Raw genomic sequence first — 19555 nt, forward strand, 5'->3', positions numbered from 1 at the left:
TTGCAGAATAAATGAACAATTTTGCTACTAATATGGATCAGGAGTCTTGAATGTAAAGAGAGTTGATTCCTTGAATGTCAAGAGAGCTGCATACGCCTCGTTCTCATTTCAAGGTTTTTTTGGGGGGAGGGGAGAGTCTATTATTTTAATTTGGCATTTGTGGTGCGGCCACCTTTTCTATTTTCAGTGCTGCTAAGAAAAGGCTTCATGCACATGTTCCCCATCCTGATGCTCTCAAAGTGTGTTGGAGTGCAACTCCCATAATTCCTAGCTAGCATGGCCATTGGCCATGTTGGCTTGGAATTATGAGAATTGCAGTGTAACTCATCTTAAGGGCACCAGGTTGGGGAAAGTTAACCTGGTGCTTCCCCCACCCATCAAAATGATGAGGGAAAAGCACTACGTGAAACCAAAAAAAGGAAGAGATAGGCCACAGCTAGACCTAAAGTTTATCCTGGGATCATCCAGGGTTCGCCGCTGCCTGAGCACTGGATCCCCTGTGTGTCACCTAGATGAACAGGTTTGACCCCTGGACGATCCCGGGATAAACCTTAGGTCTAGCTATGGCCATAGTCTCTAGTGTTAAAAAGTAGAAAAGTTTTAATTTCTCAGCTCCTGAAGAAGGATCGGCAGATCTGAAACGTCGAGCTTTTATTCAAAAAGTCCTGTTACAACAATACATTTTTAAACGTAGAGTTATCAGTACAAAGAGATTAAAACTTTTCTACTTTTTAACACTAGAGACTATCTCTTCCTTTTTTTGCTTCTCCCACCCCACAAAAGGCCCTGTCCCTGGTGGCCAGGCACACAACACTGCCCCATCCATCCTCAAATGCGCAATGGATTACCTGGATATTTAGTCTGCTTTTCTTGAAACCTATGCATAACTCTCTCCCTTTTTCTTTTTTTTAATGAACGGTATACCTGATGGAAAAATGATGATATCCCTATATATGTAATGTTTCTTTGTTTTTGTTTTTCATGATTTCATGATTTTGTTAATATTCAAAACTTTAAAAAGCAAAAAATAATGTGCAATGTTTGGAGCAAGGCTTTGCCTCTGCAAGTGCAATACAATAGAGAGAGGTCCTCAAGGATCAGTGACTCAAATTATGTTTTTGGGCATTCGACTATAAGGGATAAAGAATTGCACATTGTATTGGATTTGCCAGCTGATTGCTTCATTGAGCTCAATAGGAAACAACCCTCTCATGTTGCCCTTGCAAATAATTGGCAGCATCACGGAGGAGGTTGCTAGCCCAAGGTAGCGGGAAGGATAAGCCACTTGCCCAAAGTAGAAATGCACTGCGGAGTTCAGACTCCAGCTTCCTAATTATGAACCCAGCCTGGAAAGAAGCAGTGTGTGCAGTGTGAGGATTTCTGATGTCCTAAGAAAAGCTAGTGAGATGTGACTTCGTCTGTGTGTGTTTGCTTGTGTATTTCCTCCAGGGAGCTAAAGGAGAAGATTCAGCCTGAAATTTTAGAGTTGATTAAGCAGCAGCGACTTAATCGCCTTGTTGAGGGAACCTGCTTTAGGAAACTCAACAGCCGACGGCGACAAGGTACTGAGCACAATGATTTTCCCTACCTGTTCAGCTTTGCCCCTCTTTTCCCCGCCCTGATTACTGGAAAAATCCTTTCTGTTGCATTGTTAGGGTGCTTTTCGGAATAAGGGAGAAGAGCATCTATTGGCCTCTAAAGTGCTGCTCCTGCATGTGGTTTATACAGTATAAAAGTGGAGTAGAACCACTGTTGTACTAAAGTTCGATTTAGATATTATTTCAAACATGAAACTTTTGTCAAAAGCAACAACCCCCGGTCTCCTGCCCCTTCCCATACATTACTCACCCTTGCAACTTGCAGCCAAAGAAACAGAGCGGTAGAGCAGGGGAATTTGCATCGTGGTGAAATCTCAGCATGGGTTGAGGGTCTCTAAACATTATAGGGAAGAGGAGAGAACAAGACATGGGTTTGCATTTTTGGGATGGCAGCATTATTGCCATAATATCTAGTTCTGTCCCGTACATTTGTTCTGTTCGTGGTTCCTTCATACAGTTTGTAGACAGTGTGATCAGAAAGTTAGAATTAGTTCTGTACCTATTTTATACATTTGGGATTACTCTAAGAATCTGGTATCTGAGTTGGAATTTGGCATCCCAAGTATCATTTTCAATTTCTTTAAAAATAATTTTAAAAAATTCTGGGTGATTTTTAAAAGCTATAAGACCATACTGCTAAAAAAAAAATCCTTACCTTAACTGTTCTTATTTTATAAAACATGATGGCAAAAAACAGGCTTTTCTTTTGTGATTGTGTGTGTTTTTGCAGAGATATTAAAAGTCCCATTTTAAATAACAGCTGTTTTAGATCCCTCTCTAATTCTCATGTCTAGAATTTGACGATGACTTCAGTGTTCTTACTGCCTGCTTTTAATGCAGAAATTCAGATAATGTGCACATTTTCTGCTTATGCTGAATCTAAGGGATTTGCCGCTCAGCCTTCCTGAAATAAAATCCTCCTTATATTTTGGGCACATCTACCACTTACTGATAAGTGTTTCCTCCTCCTTGTGCTAATCGCATGAGGGCCATTGCAAGTGAAAGCTTTACGTACCTATTTTCTGATGGGTTGTGGGGTTTTTTACAACACATCATATTTTTTCACGTTATGGAGGCTTGACAAAATATGGAGTGTTGTAAAGATCTTAGCAAGTCACATGTGAAGCTGGTGGTTACCATAAACAGGGAAGCAAGCAAACAATTTTAAAATACACACTAATGGTACAATCCTATGCGTGCCTACTCTGAGGTAAGTCCCATTGTGTTATTATTATTATTATTATTATTATTATTATTATTATTATTTATTTATATAGCACCATCAATGTACATGGTGCTGTACAGAGTAAAACAGTAAATAGCAAGACCCTGCCGCATAGGCTTACAATCTAATAAAATCATAGTAAAACAATAAGGAGGGGAAGAGAATGCAAACAGGTACAGGGTAGGGTAAGCAGGCACAGGGTAGGGTAAAACTAACAGTAGAAAGTAACAGTAGAAGTCTGCACAACATCTACTGTTCATTGAATCTTACTTCCAGGTAAGTATGTATAGGATCACAGCATAAGGCTGCAATCCTATCCCCACTTACATGGGAGTACGTCCCATTGAATTCAGTGGGGCTTACTACTGAGTAAGTATAGGATGGCACTGTAAGATAAATAAAATGAGGTGAAGTAGTGACAGACTGGTGGCCATGTTGCTAGAGATCCTATTTGTTTCATTTTGGTTGTTGGACCCAAAGGGAAACACACACAAAATGTTCTCTGGTTTTCCCCACTCGTGGTAACTATGGGGAATTGGTTTGGTTCAGACACAGCATCAGGAAGCGGTTGCAGTTTCAATCACTCTTGTCTGATCTTGTTTCAGATGGGTGGGAGGGGGAGCTATAGTTCAGGTACAGCAAAATTGCATTTCTGACAGGTCCATGTTCTATGGCCTATTTATTAAATAGAGGTGTTCTAGGAAGGAGAGGCCCTGGCTCTCTTCATTTCAAAAAGGGAATTGGCTGGCGTTGACCTTGTATACTCAAGACCGTTGCCGCCTGAGCCTGCCAGCAAATATTACCAGTAGCAACTCCCGACAAACACTTTTAAGAAACAATATATAGTGGGAGAAGATGAAGGTGGTAAGAGATGTAAATTCATGTGGGATCTTAAAAGGGCTGGAGTGTATCCCTTTTATAGTATCCCTTTTATAGGGATAAAAGATTTAACGGGGAGAGGGGTGTTCCTCAAAATACTTGTTCATAAAAGTTACTTATTCCTTACAAAGTAGCAGTTATTTGTTTCCTCTGATTCACATTCTCTTGGTTGTTACAATACAGGTGAATAATCTTTAACACTCTTTTGTTGTCTTATCAGACAAGTTTTGGTATTGTCGACTCTCACCGAACCACAAAGTCTTGCATTATGGAGACTTGGAGGAGAGTCCCCAGGGAGAGGTTCCACACGATTCATTGCAGGAGAAGCGTAAGCACCTCTTTTTTGTTTGTTTGTTTTATATTTAGTTTTTTACAGTGACATTGCGAAAATCGTTACGCCAGCCAAAGCAGGGTTTCAAAAAGACAGGTGGTAGGAGGGAAGGCAGGAAGGGAGAGAGGCTGGAAAAGGAAATGGGAGATGAATGGGTCCCTGGATCATTTTTGGTTTCACCCCAATAGCCAAAGCCTTTCTTTCAGCTGGACTGTTTCTCGGGGTTGTCAGATGTTAGAGCAATATTCGAGCCTCAATGGGGGTGTGCCATAGCTTGTCTCTTGTGAACCTGGTGAGGGGGAGTTGTTGGGGTGGTGAACAAGCCCACTGCAAACCTAAAACAGCCCGTGAGTAGGTGGCTTGTTAAAGTCCCCAACAATCCACCCTCGCCGGATTCACACATAGTGACAAGCTACACTGCCCTATGGCTTGAATATTCAAAATGGCAGCTACCACCACAACAAGAAGCCCCACAGGGGAACTCATCTACAGTGTAGCATTTTCAGGGAGTTGGAGGAGCTTCTGTGGGAAGGAAAGGGGGCTGAAATTCACTTCCAACAGCACAGGTGATCCAGCTTCAACCTGAATCCAACCCTCTATGCTTTAAATTAAAAAACAAAAAACACACAAAAGCAGATCATCCGGTGTCTGGGGTAAAAAGCTTGAAACGTGTTTGAGGAGACTGTTAGTGGTTTCTCTCCTGCTGGTTGTCTGAGAAATACAGGGTTAAGGACCTCAGCAGAGCCTTGGGATTGTCCTCAAGGCTATTCTAAACTTTTTACTGCAATCCTTCGTCAGAATCTGGGAATCCTCTTAAAGCTCTGGCAGGGGAAGGAGGTGTTTACTTCTCTTCACTCTTAGAGGAATGGTGCAGAATGATAGGGTGGAATGAAAGATGATCATGAGACAGGCAGCCTTGTGTAACTTTGATATGAAGCTGAATTCCCAGGCTTTATTATCTGTGAAAGCATGCTGTGCAAATTAAGTCCATGCTGGTGCCTGGCTGGATTATCAAAACATTTAACTTTCGGGTAGAGTTGTTACCCTGAAATAGGCTTCTGTCCTTTAAGGGTGAAGTTTCATACAAACCACTTCTCCCATTGTGATACTATCGGGGAAGAAAACTGCCTGCTGAATGCTGTTCTGTTCTGAAAGGAAAGGCAAGCGTCAGATTTTATAATATAGGACAGTGGTTCTCAACCTTCCTAATGCCGCGGCCCTTTAATACAGTTCCTCATGTTGTGGTGACCCCCAACCGTAAAATTATTTTCGTTGCTACTTCATAAGTGTAATTTTGCAACTGTTATATAACAAAATTATGTAGCTCGGTTCCTAAGACCATCAGAAATATGTGTTTTCCGATGGTCTTAGGCGACCCCTGTGAAAGGGTCATTCGACCCCCAAAGGGGTCGTGACCCACAGGTTGAGAACCGCTGATATAGGATATTGTAGCATTGCTGATAGATCTACAAAAGATCCTAGTCCTCAAAACCATAGTTGCCGTGGCTGCCTATCCTCACATACCTCTGTTAGACAATGGGGCTCATTGGTACATTGGTGTCTGAAAAAAGAACCTGCCCTCTTCCAATTTACAAACGCTTCCTTGTGGTTGTCTAGAAGTGGGTCTTCCCTCTTGCCTTCAGAGCCACAGAGATGGAGCTATACAGAATCTGAGAAGGTCTAAGCTTGTGGCCCATTTCTGAGGGCAGGAAAGTCTGTGTATCACATGAGAAGGCAATGACAACCACCCTCATAAAACCATGTAACAGACGAGTGAGCAGCTCAAGCATCTTGGCTCCTAGATAGCCCCAGCTGCAGGGGAGATGATGATGATGACGATGATGATGATGATGAACATTTATATACCACCCCATAGCCAAAGCTCTCTGGGCGGTTTACAAATCACAGGATGATAGGCAGCAGGGAGGAGCTCAGATGTAGGATGTGAGGGATCCTGTTCTCTGAATCCATGTCCATGCTTTCCCCAGCTCTTCCCCTGCCCAAGCTCAATGGTAATTTCCTGCAGAGCATGGAAAGGGGGAAGTTGATGAAATAATTAATTTAGGCCTCAGAAAGAAAAGTCGGGGGACCCTTACTTTAGTAGAATATCTTCTGATTGCTTATTATTGCACATTTTTAAAAGTTTTATGAGAAAGTAATTAGTTTTCGAGATGTGCTATGCAGAGCTAGCTTTGGGAAGAGGGGAAAGCAGGTGGTCAAGAGAGATTTCTTCCTTTAATTAGAAGAGTTCTTTATTCAATGCGCAAGTACAAAATTCTACTCCATCACTTAGAGTGCAGTTCTCTAGGCTTCGTTCTTACAAAACCCCTTGTTCATTTTGGATGGGTTTTGTGAAGGACCTCCACTTGATGGGTTTGCATCTCTAATGTTTTCACTGTTCACCTTCTGAACAAACAAAACAATGTTTTGCATTTTGTACTCTGTATTGAACGTTCTGTATTGGGGAAAACAGCTTTCGGAAACAAAGTTTACAGAAACGAAAATAAAAACGGAGATTTTTTTTTTTAGGAAAGTCTTGTCTTGAAGGCCCCAAGGGAAGCTTCCACTTCTCGAAAGGCTACTGTACAAAGAAACTCCATTAATAATACCTTTAACACATGTCCTTTCAAGATAGAAACTTGGGAAGTTAGAAGAGCTTGTGCCCTTGACAGGAGAATTGACAAAAAATATATTTTTATTTATTTATTGCATTTTTATACCACCCAATAGCTGAAGCTCTCTGGGCAGTTTACAAAAATTAAAAACATGAAAAGCATTCAAAATATAAAAAAAGTATAAAAGCATAGTATAAAATATAATATAATATGTATATGTCTGTTGAGTCTCTTGTACCCCAAATGGGGGGTAAGGTGGAGCAAAAAAAGGTTTGGTTTCTTAGCTTGATCCATATGATGCTTTTCCAAAGAAAAGATACCGGTTGCTTAGGGACAAATGGCAGTGTAGATGGTGGGGGCAGGGGGGCTGATGTCTAGCATGGTGGTGAATTAGCCCACAGTGTTCCTGTGACACCAGGAAGTTTCTTTCTGTGGGAAATTCCATTCTTTGCTCAGCAGTAATGAATACAATGGATGTACATAAAGAAGAACAGAACAGTACCTGTAACATCTCTAGTGGCAAGAAAGAGAACTCTGCAGGAACATGCCTGCCCACTCACAGAGGGTGCTTCCCGAAGAGGCTTTTGTTGCTTCATCACTCTGCCTCGTTCACAGAATTTTACGAGGAAGTCCAGATGATGACGTCTTCTACTCGTAACCCTGCTGCGTTTTCCCACCACTACTTCCATCTTTTTTCTTACTGCAGAAAACTCATTTGGGGGGTGGGGGGAATACAACAGCTGCACAACACCTTCTTACTGGTAGCACTGGGAGCCCTCCATCTAGAAGCACTCATTCATACACATACCAGTTTATAAACTTGTTAACAGTCTGTTGTTTTATTTTATTACTGTTACTTTGGACTCTAAAGCAATAATAAAATAGAACAATAGATGTCTCACAAGTTTAGAGGCTGCGTACTACCAGCTGCGCCAATCCCAAGAGTGGGAATACTTGTGTAACTTTTTTTTTGTAAGTAGCTGCTGGTATGATCAGGGCTACCCCTCCTTCCACTCCCCCCTCTTCCAGTAGTGTTGTGCTAGGGGCTTTTTAATAACGTTGGGGCTTTTTAATCATTTTAAGGCTGTCAGCTTCTCCAGTGCTGCAGGGCACATCAGTCTTACCAATGCATAGCTCTCTACCATAGCAAGGGGACCTCCCCATTGCTTGGAGTCAGAATATAACACCATTGGCGTTGGATTGGGGCACTTAGAATAGTGCTGTGGTTTAGAAAACATCTGGAAAGACACCTAGAAGAAATCATTAGCATAGCTTTAATTGAAAAGGTACTTTTCTACATTTAAACACATAATATATTTCCTATGATAATTAAGAAGGCAGTTATGATTTATTTATTTATTACTACATTTATATCCCACTGGGTTTTTTTCCCCCTCCAAGGAACCCAAGGTGGCTTACATGGTCCTCCTTCTCTCCATTTTATCCTCACAACAACCTTGTGAGGTAGGTTAGGCTGAGAGTCAGTGACTGGCCCAAAGTCACCCAGAGAGCTTCATGGCTGAGTGGGGACTAGAAACCGGATCACCTGAGACCTAGTCCAGCAATCTAGCCATTACAACACACTAGCTCTCCACTGTGTATTTTTTGCCCAAGAGAAGGTTGAAAGGCTTCGGCCATAATATCTGGTCTAGAAACAAAAGAAAAGAATTAAAGAGCATGCATTTTAATTCACAACTGTAAGAACTGATAAGCTTATGTCAATCTTCTCCAAACTGGTGCTGTCCAGATTTTTTTCTGCAACTCCTATATCTTCCAAGATTGGCTATGCTCTATGGAAATGATGGGAGTTGTAGTCCAAAATCGCTGGAGGACACAAGGCTGGGAAAGGCTGCTGTACATTGTTGAACCTTCCTCCTTTGTGGGCTGGTATTGCGTTCATTAATGGAAAAGGCTGTGCCTGTCGGAGCTGTGAGAGGCAGTCCTGACAGTGACGAGTATCATCTGGAAAACCTGATGATGCGGTTCTGTTCCGAGAATTACCTTATGAGCAAGATGCTAACACATTCATCTCTAGGACCACTGAGGGAGAAATCGCCTTCATAATGTAGGGATTTACACTAGATGCTACATAAGGGGATTGTCTAGGTTCGGAGGTGAAGCACAGAAGAGGTAACCTTCAGGCTGTGTCTTATATACCCGCTTACCTGAGAGTACGCCCCATTGAACTGAGTGGGGCTTACTTCCGAGTGGACAGGTATAGAGTTGTGCTGTTAAGATTCTCAGCAGCTCCCTCCACATTCTAATTTCTATTATGGAAGAGTGGAATGGCTGTTGGCGTTTTCATCTGTACATGTGACACTTGAATCGATTGTCTTTTTAGGGCTTTCTGATTTCCTGTTTGGTTCCTTTCTCTCATCACTTACTAGAACATGGGTACAAGGGATGTCACTTCTGACACATCAGTTCTGTTTTGCCTCTTGTTTCATGCCATGGTTTGTTTGTTTTTTCACATCTTGGAGTATCTCTCACACAGTATTTTTTTCCCCTTTTGATGCAGTGCCTGTGGCGGATATAAAAGCAGTTGTGACAGGGAAGGACTGCCCTCACATGAAGGAGAAAGGAGCCCTTAAACAAAACAAGGTATCCTTTTCAATAAAATCCAATAACCCTTTAGTTATACACTTTTCTTATGACAAAACAGGGTATTTGTTCTTTCTCCTTCAGTGGATTTGTGTGTGAATGCATTTTTATTATACTTTTTTTTTAACCTGTTCCATTGCAAAGGGTTGAAGCAAGTAGCAGGACTTAAAATAGCATCATATAAATCCAGCGGAATAACATCTTTACATAAATAGAAAACACAGCACTAGGAAACCATTCTCTGCTTGCTTAACCCTGACCAATGTTGGCAAAGTGAAATCGAATGGTCATATAGCACTTCTGCATCTCAGCATTTGGAAAGTCCCAGCAGGAAAGGAACTGCACAATCGCTGAACAGTCCCCTTGTCGCCAAACTGGAATTTTCCAAGGATTGCCTGGTTTCTGCATAGACAGCTAGCTCTTTGTTGAAGGGCTCAGTGGTAGAGCACCTGATTTGCATACAGAAAGTCTCAGGTTCAATTCCGAAATCTCCAGAAAGGCCAGGGAAATCCTGGTGAGCCCCTGCCAGTCAGTGCTGACCATACTGCTTCCTAACTATTTGTGTACTTCTCCTCCTTCACCATCAGAGCAGTTTCTCTTTTGAGAATGGAAAACCTAGCTGATTTTGCTCATAAACACCTCAGTATTTCAGTAATTTCTTTTTGTGGGTGCGAGGAACAAGAGTTGCTTCTGAGATACAACCTCAGCTACTGGAGTCAATGGTGGACGGGGTATGTGGGTTAAAATGCTGAGTCTTCATCCAGACCAGACAGAGAGGCTTTTGGTCAATAGGAAAGCTAAGGTGGGGTTAGGGGTAAAGGCCATTTGGGGTGGGGTTGCATTCCTTCAGCTTGTGAGTGCTCTTGGACCTGGACTTGCTCCTGGATGGTCAAGCAGAAAACATGGCTAGCAGTGCATCAGCTGCACCCTTTCTTGGGCAAAACAGATGTGGCCAGTGTGATGCATGCCTTGTGTGACACATAACTAGGTCGATGACTGTATCACACTCTAGATGGGGCTGCCTTTGAAGAGTGTTCAGAAATCTCGGCTGATAGAGAACGCTGCAGCCAGGCTGCTATCAGGAGCCTTTGGCATGGCTCATGTGACACACACACACCCTCCATTGGTTCTTGGCCCATTTCTGTGCACGATCCAAGGTGCCGGTCATTATCTTCAAAGCATGGTATGGCTTGGGACCACCTTCTCCAGCATGGGCACTACCTGCCCATTGAGATCATTGGAAGATGCCCTTGCTTTGTGTCAAGCAGTGTGACATTGAGGTAGGGCCATTGGAGAGCTTTGGAACACCCAGCATGTTCACCTTGCCTCTACTTTGCAGGTACTCCCATGAAGAGCATTTTGTTTTTCAGGCCTTTGGTTTGGAGAAATTCTTTCTGGGTTTGCTGTTTCAGTATTTTGCTGCTGTGGTTTCCTTCTTGTAGCTCTGGTTTTGTTTGTTTGTTCTAAGTTTATTTTGATTTATATTTTTAAACAAAAGCTGGAAGGGGGCTACCCAAACTGAACAAAATGTCAAAGAAAAGAGAACATCTTCTCAGAGGTCCCAAAAAGAAACTTCTTTATTTGAATCCCAATCCTGAACTGAAGCATGCTGAATCAGAAAGCTTTGGGAGATGTCTGAATCACGGTGGGGTTCCTCCAAAGGAGACCAAATCTGAACCCTCCCAAATTTTCATTAGCACTGTGAATTCGGAGGGCAAGACTGTCCACCAAAATTGTTACATGCCTCCTCAGGCTCTCCATATAAGGAAGACACCAGGATGGAGAGAGGAGGAAGGAAAAGAGGGGGTATAGTTTTGTGACTGGCAGCTCTAGCTTCTAATCACAGTGGGTTGTTTTACCAGGATTCTCTAATCCCAGTACTTTGAAATAGGAATAGTGAAGTAATATGTTGCCAGACTGCCCCAGGGTTCAGTGCTCTTTGCTTGTTCTGTCCCAGGAGCAGGGGGTGGGGGGAGGAGTTTAAATGTTTTATAAAGAGTTAAAAAAATTCAAGAGTTTTGGTGGAGGTTGTGCAGCATTGGATACTTCCTTGAAAAAAATCTGGATGTTCAGGTCCTTCAGCCTCCGCTGCTGTGTTCTTCACATCCCACCCTTTCTGACTGCACTTTCTATTACTTTGGTGCAAGATATATATTTTTTCATGCCTTAAGCTGTTTTTCATTCATCACCTCCCTAGCCCCTCCACCTCTTCTTCTCGTTTTTTGCAAGTTTATTGCCTGTGGTCACACACACACACGTGATGTATGCCATTTTCATACACAAAGAACACAGGGGGATGTGCATCTTATTTTGGGGGGAAAAAACCAAACTGTAAAGATTGCTCTTGCACAGAAGCCCCCTGTACCTATTCAATTGGAACTTCGCAAGCTTGGTTCCTCTCAGAAGGGACAACTATGCTTGCCAATTTCATCCCATTTGTCCAAGATGGTTGCCTATTTAAAAAAGACACAAAACTTAAAGGCATCTTACACAAAACCACTGCACCTTAAAACACTTTTTTAACTTGGGTGGCATGGGTACCAACAGTACTGCTGTTTGTGTAATAGCTTGTTCCTCTGAAAACCATGTTGCTCTGAAAACATCAGTCCACAACCAAAGCTATGCATCATAAGAAATATCTGTTCCCAATGTCTATTCTATTTGTTTGACTACTACCTTTGCATATATTTTGTCTAACAAGCTTTCCTATCTCCCAAGGGGACTGTATTCCATAATAATGTCACTAGAGCAAGGGACTTAATGTCCGTCCATCCCCATAGCACCTCCATGCTCTCATCCAGCCTTCCCCAACCTGGTGTTCTCTGGAATTGTTGGACACTACTCCCATCAGTGGCTATGTTGGCTAGGAATTATGGGAGTTGCAGTCCAACGCAACTGGAAGACACCAGGTTGGGGGAGGCTGCTCTAACCCCATTTCCTGATTTTACCAGAGGCACTAAATTTTCCAGAACTTGAAGTGTGACACATAGTTAGGTACCATTTTTAAATCATCATGGATGCTTCTAGTCTTCTGATATACCCTTTTTATACAGCAACAACACATGTACTATACAGGTTATCTAATCATTCAACTATAAATATCTGAGTTCTACTTCTATTTTTAATATCATCTTGCTCACATATTACACCAAGCATTAACCAAAATGCTAAACTATAATAACCTGTGGGAATAAGCCTACCCTACGAGGCAATCAACTACAGAAAGCATTAAGCTTCCTATAATCTTGTATACAAGACCGCATTTCTACGATGATCATCAGCTTTTAGAAAATTGCTTAAATTTTTTGACTTTTTCTTTTCTTTTGCAGGGATGTTTTGTTTCCATGGCTTATGTTCATAGCTTGCCATTTGTTAAATGTCAGTAATTTGCACCACTGAACAGAGAAGTGATGCCAGATTTGAGAGGACAGAGATAAATTTGGCTCTCTAATGGGGCCATTACTTTTAATATACCAGAGCTGAGACTTCACCTAAAACCAGAAAATGACTGCCTTAGCTCTGAGAAAATTGATAGCAGAGTGCATCAGTAGAGCCAAGTGCTATAGTCTCTGCTGGTGAGTTCACCTACAGAATTTTCTTTTGATGCATTCTAGAGATATAACAACCTTTCAACAACAGCCAACGTTAGATTGCCCCCCACCCCCCAGGAGTCACAAGACCACCGCTCTATCTTGTTAGCTCTGCCATGCACTAAGTATTTAAGAGGCTACTGTGTGGTGTCTCTTTACTTTTCTGGACTTGCCAGAGGTGAAATAAAAATTCTAATTTAGATTTCTTTTATAAAGGTGAACTATGGCAGGGTCCTTTAAGTTCTTGGGAGATTTGTTAACAGAAATCAGGGCATACCTTAAATTTACTGCACTGCTGAGAATATAAAGAGTCTTGTAGTTCCTTAAAGACTAACAAATCCAGGTTCACACCATCACCCTCCCCTCCCCTCCCCCAGTTTATGAGAAGGAGATTGCTGTTTAAAACTAACTGTGGTCTCTCATTATGTCCAAACTAGGAACTCTGGTTTGTGTAAACCGGCCTTCTCCAACTTGGTGTCTTCCAGATGTTTTGGTCTTCAACCCCCAGCATTCTTGGCCATTGGAGCTGATGGGAGTTGAAGTTCAAAACATTGGAAGGGCACTGGTTTGGAGAAGACTAGTTTAAACGATGATTTGTTGAAATAGGCCAGGATCATAAATCACACTTTGATCCAGGCTTGTTTCAACAAAGCATAGTTTAAATTAACCAAAGTTTGTTCTTTTCAAATGTAATGATAAACAGTGGTTAGTTTAAAACAGGAGCTGGACGGTTCCATTTTCTTCCTCACCGCCGCACTGGAGGAGTAAACACAGAGGAGCATACAAGCCCAAGGCATGCTGCTGCTCCTTCACGTAGTGCCAAACTCTGGTGTGTAACATAATATATGAACCGAGCCTATGAAACTGCTGAATAAACATAGTGATAATTTTCATTCTCTCTTTTCAGGAGTTGCTTGAGCTAGCTTTCTCTATACTGTATGATTCAAATGGACAACTAAATTTTATTGCTCCTGACAAGCATGAGGTAAATTTTTGTGTGCGTCTTAAAACTGAATAGAGAAAGAGGGGCAACTATTCTCCCTGTCCAGTGGTTGGTATATGTTGCACCGTGTTGAATCCTTTTGGTTGGCAAATGGGGAGTTCAACTAAACATTTTCAAGGATTACAGAAGAATCAGCCTAGAGAATATTGTAATAGTTTGCAGCAAGACTAGTAAATCTCTTATGTTCTGTGTGAAACACACTGACAAGAGCTGGGATTTATTGATTTATTTATTTATTTATTTATTTATTCATTTCATTTCATTTCATTTCATTTCTATACTGCCCAATAGCCGGAGCTCTCTGGGTGGTTCAGAAAAATTAAAAACATTCAAAGTATAAAACAACAGTATTTTCCAGAGATCTCTGAAATGCTGGTTAACTGACCATGGATGCTCATTTCTCTTGGTAGGATTTTCTGTCGCAGATACTCAGTGACTCCCACCTAAAAAGTATAGTTGTCAAAACAAAGTAATCTTGGCCTAAATTAACATATTTTTACTAAGAAAATAGAGAAGTAAATAAATGTTTCATATGATGAAGGAAAAGGAAAGGAACCTCTTGTGCAAGCACTTGAATCATTACTGACTCCTAGAGGGACACTTGCTTTTGCTGACATTTTCTTGGCAGACTTTGTAGCGGGGTGGTTTGCCATTGCCTTCCCCAGTCGTGGCTTCCTTTCCCCCAGCTAGCAGGGTACTCATTTTACCGACCTCGGAAGGATGGAAGGATGAGTCGACCTGAGCCGGCTGCCTGAGAAACAGCTTCCGCTGGGATCGAACTCAGGCCATGGGGAGAGTTTTGGCTGCAGTAACTGCCGCTTACCACTCTGCGCCACACGAGGCTCTTTCATATGCTGAGCATGGCTGTAATTAGTAAGTCATGATTTTAAGGCCAAAATCCACAGTTGGGCAATACCTTTGTTAGGACCAACCCAAATGTCACAAAATAGTGTGCAAACTTTCACATTTTCCAGATCTTTTCATAAGAATAGACAGTACAAAATGCAGGAAATGCAGTGGGGGAGGGGGAGGTACCAAAGTTAGGCCAGATGTTGGGGCCCTGTGGTCTGCATTTCAGACCCAGCCTCTAGAAGGAGATTGCAGACTGTATGAATTAGTCATGGCTAGGTGCTACAGGTATTAGATTGCACCTAAGGCCATAGCTAGATGGGGTGATATCCCTGGGCAATCCGCAGGATCATCCCTGTGCATCCACATGACGCACAGGGGATCCCAGGAGCAGGGAGGGATGATCCCTCCCTTGCCCCAGGATCTCGCCCTTCATTTCTAGCCTGCTTTTTCCGTGGTCTTGGGCTGAACCTGAGACCATGGAATGTGTGAGTGGGCATTGTGGTTTGTCACAGCTCCTCGTGAGTAACCTCAGGAGCTCTGTACCCATCGGGGGTGGGGTGGGGGGAGTGGGGATTTTTTTTTTAAAAAAAAGTTACCTTCTGTGCATGAGCACTCTTGCGCTACTTCTTCTTTAAAACAAAAAAATGGCAGCTGCAATGTCACATGCCACGTGTAGACCAGTGCGACAATCTCGTGGTCAGAAAATCACGAGATCGTCGCGGTAAGAAAAACCTGGTCTAGCTGAGGCCTAGGATTCTGGGACAAACCAGCAACGGCCAAACTCCATCGCTGAAAACATCAAGGCTAGCTGTTACCCAGATCTATCTTTTGCCTTGGTTGAAACACATTGGAACCCTCAAAATGCAAAGTCTCTCTTCGGGTCAGGGCCAGTATGAAGGGCCAACGTAGTTGAGCACCTGTGGATGGCCCACACTCCAGCAGGGCCTATTGACAAGAGCCTTCTTTACCATTGCAACCAGCTTGTCCACTTCCTCTCTCTCTGGCCCAGACAACTTTAGAAGTGTGAAGGAGGAGCAGTAGATGCCACTGCCTCTTTGCTCATTGTCTCTTTGCCTGACAGGCAAGCATGTGGTAACAATGAGGAAAGCAGTGTTTGATGATGATGATGATGATGATGATGATGATGATGATAATAATTTTTTAAAAATATTTCTTGCCCGCCTCTCCATTTTGATCGAGGCGGGGAACAACAATAAACGATAAAATAAGAAGGTAAATGAACCAAAGAAGGACAATGGGACTATATTAGGTTCCACCCCACCACCCCCCGATCATTGCCTTCCCATCCAGCAGAAAGGAACAGGTCCGAGGTGTAGTCAAATGAATGTGTGGGGCCAGAAGTTACCTGATTCATGGTGCTCATGAAACCCTGAGCTGCGCTTCACATTGGCATTCCCGAAAATAAGGAGTCTGAGGAAAACCAACATCATCCCGGAGGGCACGTTGGTCAGCTCAGCTAGGGAGACTTTGGGGCAACAGGACAGGTGATAAACCGTCAGAATCTCTATCCTGTCCCAAATACCCAGCTCAAAACCAGCATGGTGATGGAACCCCTACAGATCATTGCCAATACATCCTACCTACCTCCCCATCCTCCATGTTGAGCTGCTGCTGCTTCTTCTCTCTACTCTTACAATGTTCCTACAACAGTTCTTTCATAGATTTTTTTTTCATTTTTAAAAAAAATTGGGCTGCACACAGTGAGCTCTAGCTATTTTTAAGCTCAGTGCTCTTTTGTAGCACATGGTCAGCTAAATTTAAAATCCATCCTTTGGCATGGAATCCAAGAGAATCCTTTATATGATAAAAAAACACTGCTATGGTTGATTTAATTTTCCGCTTGCAAACTAGGACACAGGCCGATGTGATTGAAATCTTTATTTTTAGACAATAGCATTCAAGCACTTTTGTTCACAGTTGCATAAATGGCTTTTAGTAATAAATTCAAGTGGTTGATTGAATAGGATTTGACTGTCATTCTTGAAGTCCCCTAGGACGGCTGCTGATTTAAAACAGTTACTTAGGCCATGTTTATCTGGAACTGTCAGTTTCAGGGAGATATAGCAATTTCTAGTGGTTTTTTTTCTTTTTTTAAAAAAGAGTAATATATGTACAGCTTAATCCAGCTTCCAGAGTCAAGCTAAAAAAAAAAAAAAAAGGAAAGGAACCTCTCATGCAAGCACTGACTCCTAGAGGGACGCCTGCTTTCACTGACGTTTTCTTGGCAGACTTTGTAGCGGGGTGGTTTGCCATTGCCTTCCCCAGTCGCAGTTACCTTTCCCCCAGCTAGCTGGGTACTCATTTTACCGACCTTGGAAAGATGGAAGGCTGAGTCAACCTGAGCTGGCTGCCTGAGAACCAGCTTCTGCTGGGATCGAACTCAGGCCGTAGGGAGAGTTCCGGCTGCAGTAACTGCCGGTTACCACTCTGCGCCACACGAGGCTCTAGAGTCAAGTTACAGTGACATAATTCTAATTCTTAAGAAGAGCAGGGCAATGCAAGATTTCACTCTTCTCAGAGTCAACCTAGTGTATGAACTTTATATTAGTACAATGTATTTCTAATGATATGTATTTCTCTTTCATGTTCTTTTAGAAAACCAAGATACACACACACACATGCACGCATGCTTGCACACAAAGATATGGATGTAGGAAAATGGCAAAAGTTCTGATGAACTGAGACATCTGGCTTCTGTACCTTTTTAAGCATATTAATTTAGATATTTGCCACAAATTTAGTTTGATGATCAAGTGTGTATCCAAAGTTGAAGTGAGTTCCCGGGGAAGAAAAGAGGGCCCAGATAATAAGGGGCTCTTAAAAAGGGTTGCCTCTGTTGTCAATTATCGTTAAATATCTCTAACAACAAAAGTAAGCATTTGCACAATAGGAAGGCAGGAAGTGAATTGGTGGAAGGAAAGGTAGACTGGATCATGTCTGCCCTACCAAACAACAGATGCAGTTTTTCTCTTCTCGAGGGGTTACCTTTGTTAATTTTGGGCAGTTCGCAGAAGTGACACTTCCTCATTTCATCCTTCTAGTGTAATGTGTGAAGTTGGGACTGGTAGATCTCCCCCATGTAAGAATGATGTGGGTGCTCCAGATATAGTCATAGTTCACCCATCTCACAACAAGAGAGATCCGCTGTTACATATCCATTTTAACTGAAATGGCAGGGCATAAATATACTGGAGATGGCGTGGTTTTGCAGATGGATGCATTTATTAAAACCAGATTGATGCAGAGCTCTCTTTCTCTCCCTCCCTTCCCCCCCCCCCCTTCTCACATAGTACTGTGTGTGGACAGATGGCCTAAATGCCCTTCTTGGAAAGGATATGATGAGCGAACTGACACGCAATGACTTGGACACTCTGCTAAGTATGGAGATAAAGCTGCGTCTCCTGGATCTGGAGAACATACAGATCCCCGATGCTCCGCCACCTATTCCAAAGGAACCAAGCAACTATGACTTTGTATATGACTGTAACTAAATCAACTCTCCCTGCAGAGACTTACATTTAAACTGGAAGTATTATAACTGGGGAGGCGAGTTTTTTTAAAAGAAGAGAAGAGAACAAGATATGCACATTTGACTTCATTTGGGGGGGGGGTATCTATAAACCACTTATTTCCTCCTTGCTTTCTACCTTTCTGTCTGGCACCGTCTCCTCTGCAGCTAGTAAAAAACACTTGATTTCATTAACTTCTCACTTCTGGCAAGATCAAATGAACGTTCCAACTTGAAAAGGTTCCCCCGGGAGGAACTTCCTTATTGTTGAAATGCTGGAGTACACATTCCAAAAAAAAGGACAGTGTGGCCAAAGGGCACGTCCACCAAACCAAATCCAGCATTACAGGTGCTTTAACTGGAAGAAAAGAAGAGGCAAAACTAATATAAGTGGAGGGTGGTGAGAGATGTCATTCCCACCCCCTGCCCCAGTCATGGAGTCAACTAAATAGCCAACCTCAGTGAAAATGAAGATTATTAACGGCTTTCAGCTTCTACACCATTGTTGTCATGACCCACCAGTACCATCCTGTCCATTAACACCAGCATTTATCCCCACCATTTGTGCTATGTCAAGTGACGGTTTCTTAAGATGATGATGAATCCACAGGTCTTTGCTGCAACATTTCTAACCTCATAATAGCCACGTCTTAACAATATCTCACCTACGTGATTTCCACGGTTTTAATGAAGCCACTTGCTGTTTTATGGCCCTGTCATATAGATTTATATCACTAAAACTGGTGGACATTTTTTTTTTGGTCCTAGATGGGGTGGATTATTTTGTGTGCAAAGCAGCAGATGCCATAGATACTGAAAAGTGTGAAGTATTCAGGTTTACGTCCTAGAAATGTGGAAAGTGTTACAAATTTGCAAGGGATTTGGTTTTATACAAAACACTTGAAAAATTATTGCCAAATATATATGTTATTAAGAACAAAAATGTAATATGTGTTACTTTAAAAAAAAAGTGTTTTAGTTTGCGTGTGGTATCTGCAACATTTGCCCTGGGAGAGAAAATATGCACCAACATTCCCATCAACATTGCTGTTGAATAAAATTGAACTTGTGCTTATTCTTGGAAATTGTGTCTTTATTCTCAGGCTCCTATTATCATTTCTGATGGTTCTGTACTTTGGGGGTGAAAAGGCAAGACAATTGTGAGTTGAGTAGAAAACCATTCTGCTGTTACAACTGGCAGGGTGATATAGCAGTATATTGTGTACTATGGTGGGGAGGGGCCATGGCTCATGCATGCAGAAGGTCCCAGGTCCAATCCCCAGCATTTCCAGATAGGGCAGGAAAAACTGCTGCTTGAAACCCTGGAGAACC

At 42.3% G+C, this 19555-nt stretch overlaps 1 protein-coding gene across 4 annotated transcripts in view; it reads left to right on the forward strand.

Annotated features, from left to right (window-relative positions):
• ELMO1 (engulfment and cell motility 1) overlaps positions 1-19290 on the forward strand; it is a 361047-nt gene extending 341757 nt beyond the window's left edge. For all 4 annotated transcript variants that reach the window (XM_063129690.1, XM_063129691.1, XM_063129692.1 and 1 more), the window contains 5 exons: positions 1450-1562; positions 3923-4030; positions 9167-9249; positions 13747-13824; positions 18006-19290. In XM_063129690.1, coding sequence (XP_062985760.1) covers positions 1450-1562; positions 3923-4030; positions 9167-9249; positions 13747-13824; positions 18006-18206 — 583 coding nt within the window. In that variant the 3' untranslated portion in view covers positions 18207-19290. The remainder of the gene's footprint in view (positions 1-1449; positions 1563-3922; positions 4031-9166; positions 9250-13746; positions 13825-18005) is intronic.
• The last annotated feature ends 265 nt before the right edge of the window (positions 19291-19555 follow it).

The sequence above is a fragment of the Elgaria multicarinata genome, chromosome 1, assembly GCF_023053635.1.
Source record: "Elgaria multicarinata webbii isolate HBS135686 ecotype San Diego chromosome 1, rElgMul1.1.pri, whole genome shotgun sequence".
Lineage (NCBI taxonomy): Eukaryota > Metazoa > Chordata > Lepidosauria > Squamata > Anguidae > Elgaria > Elgaria multicarinata.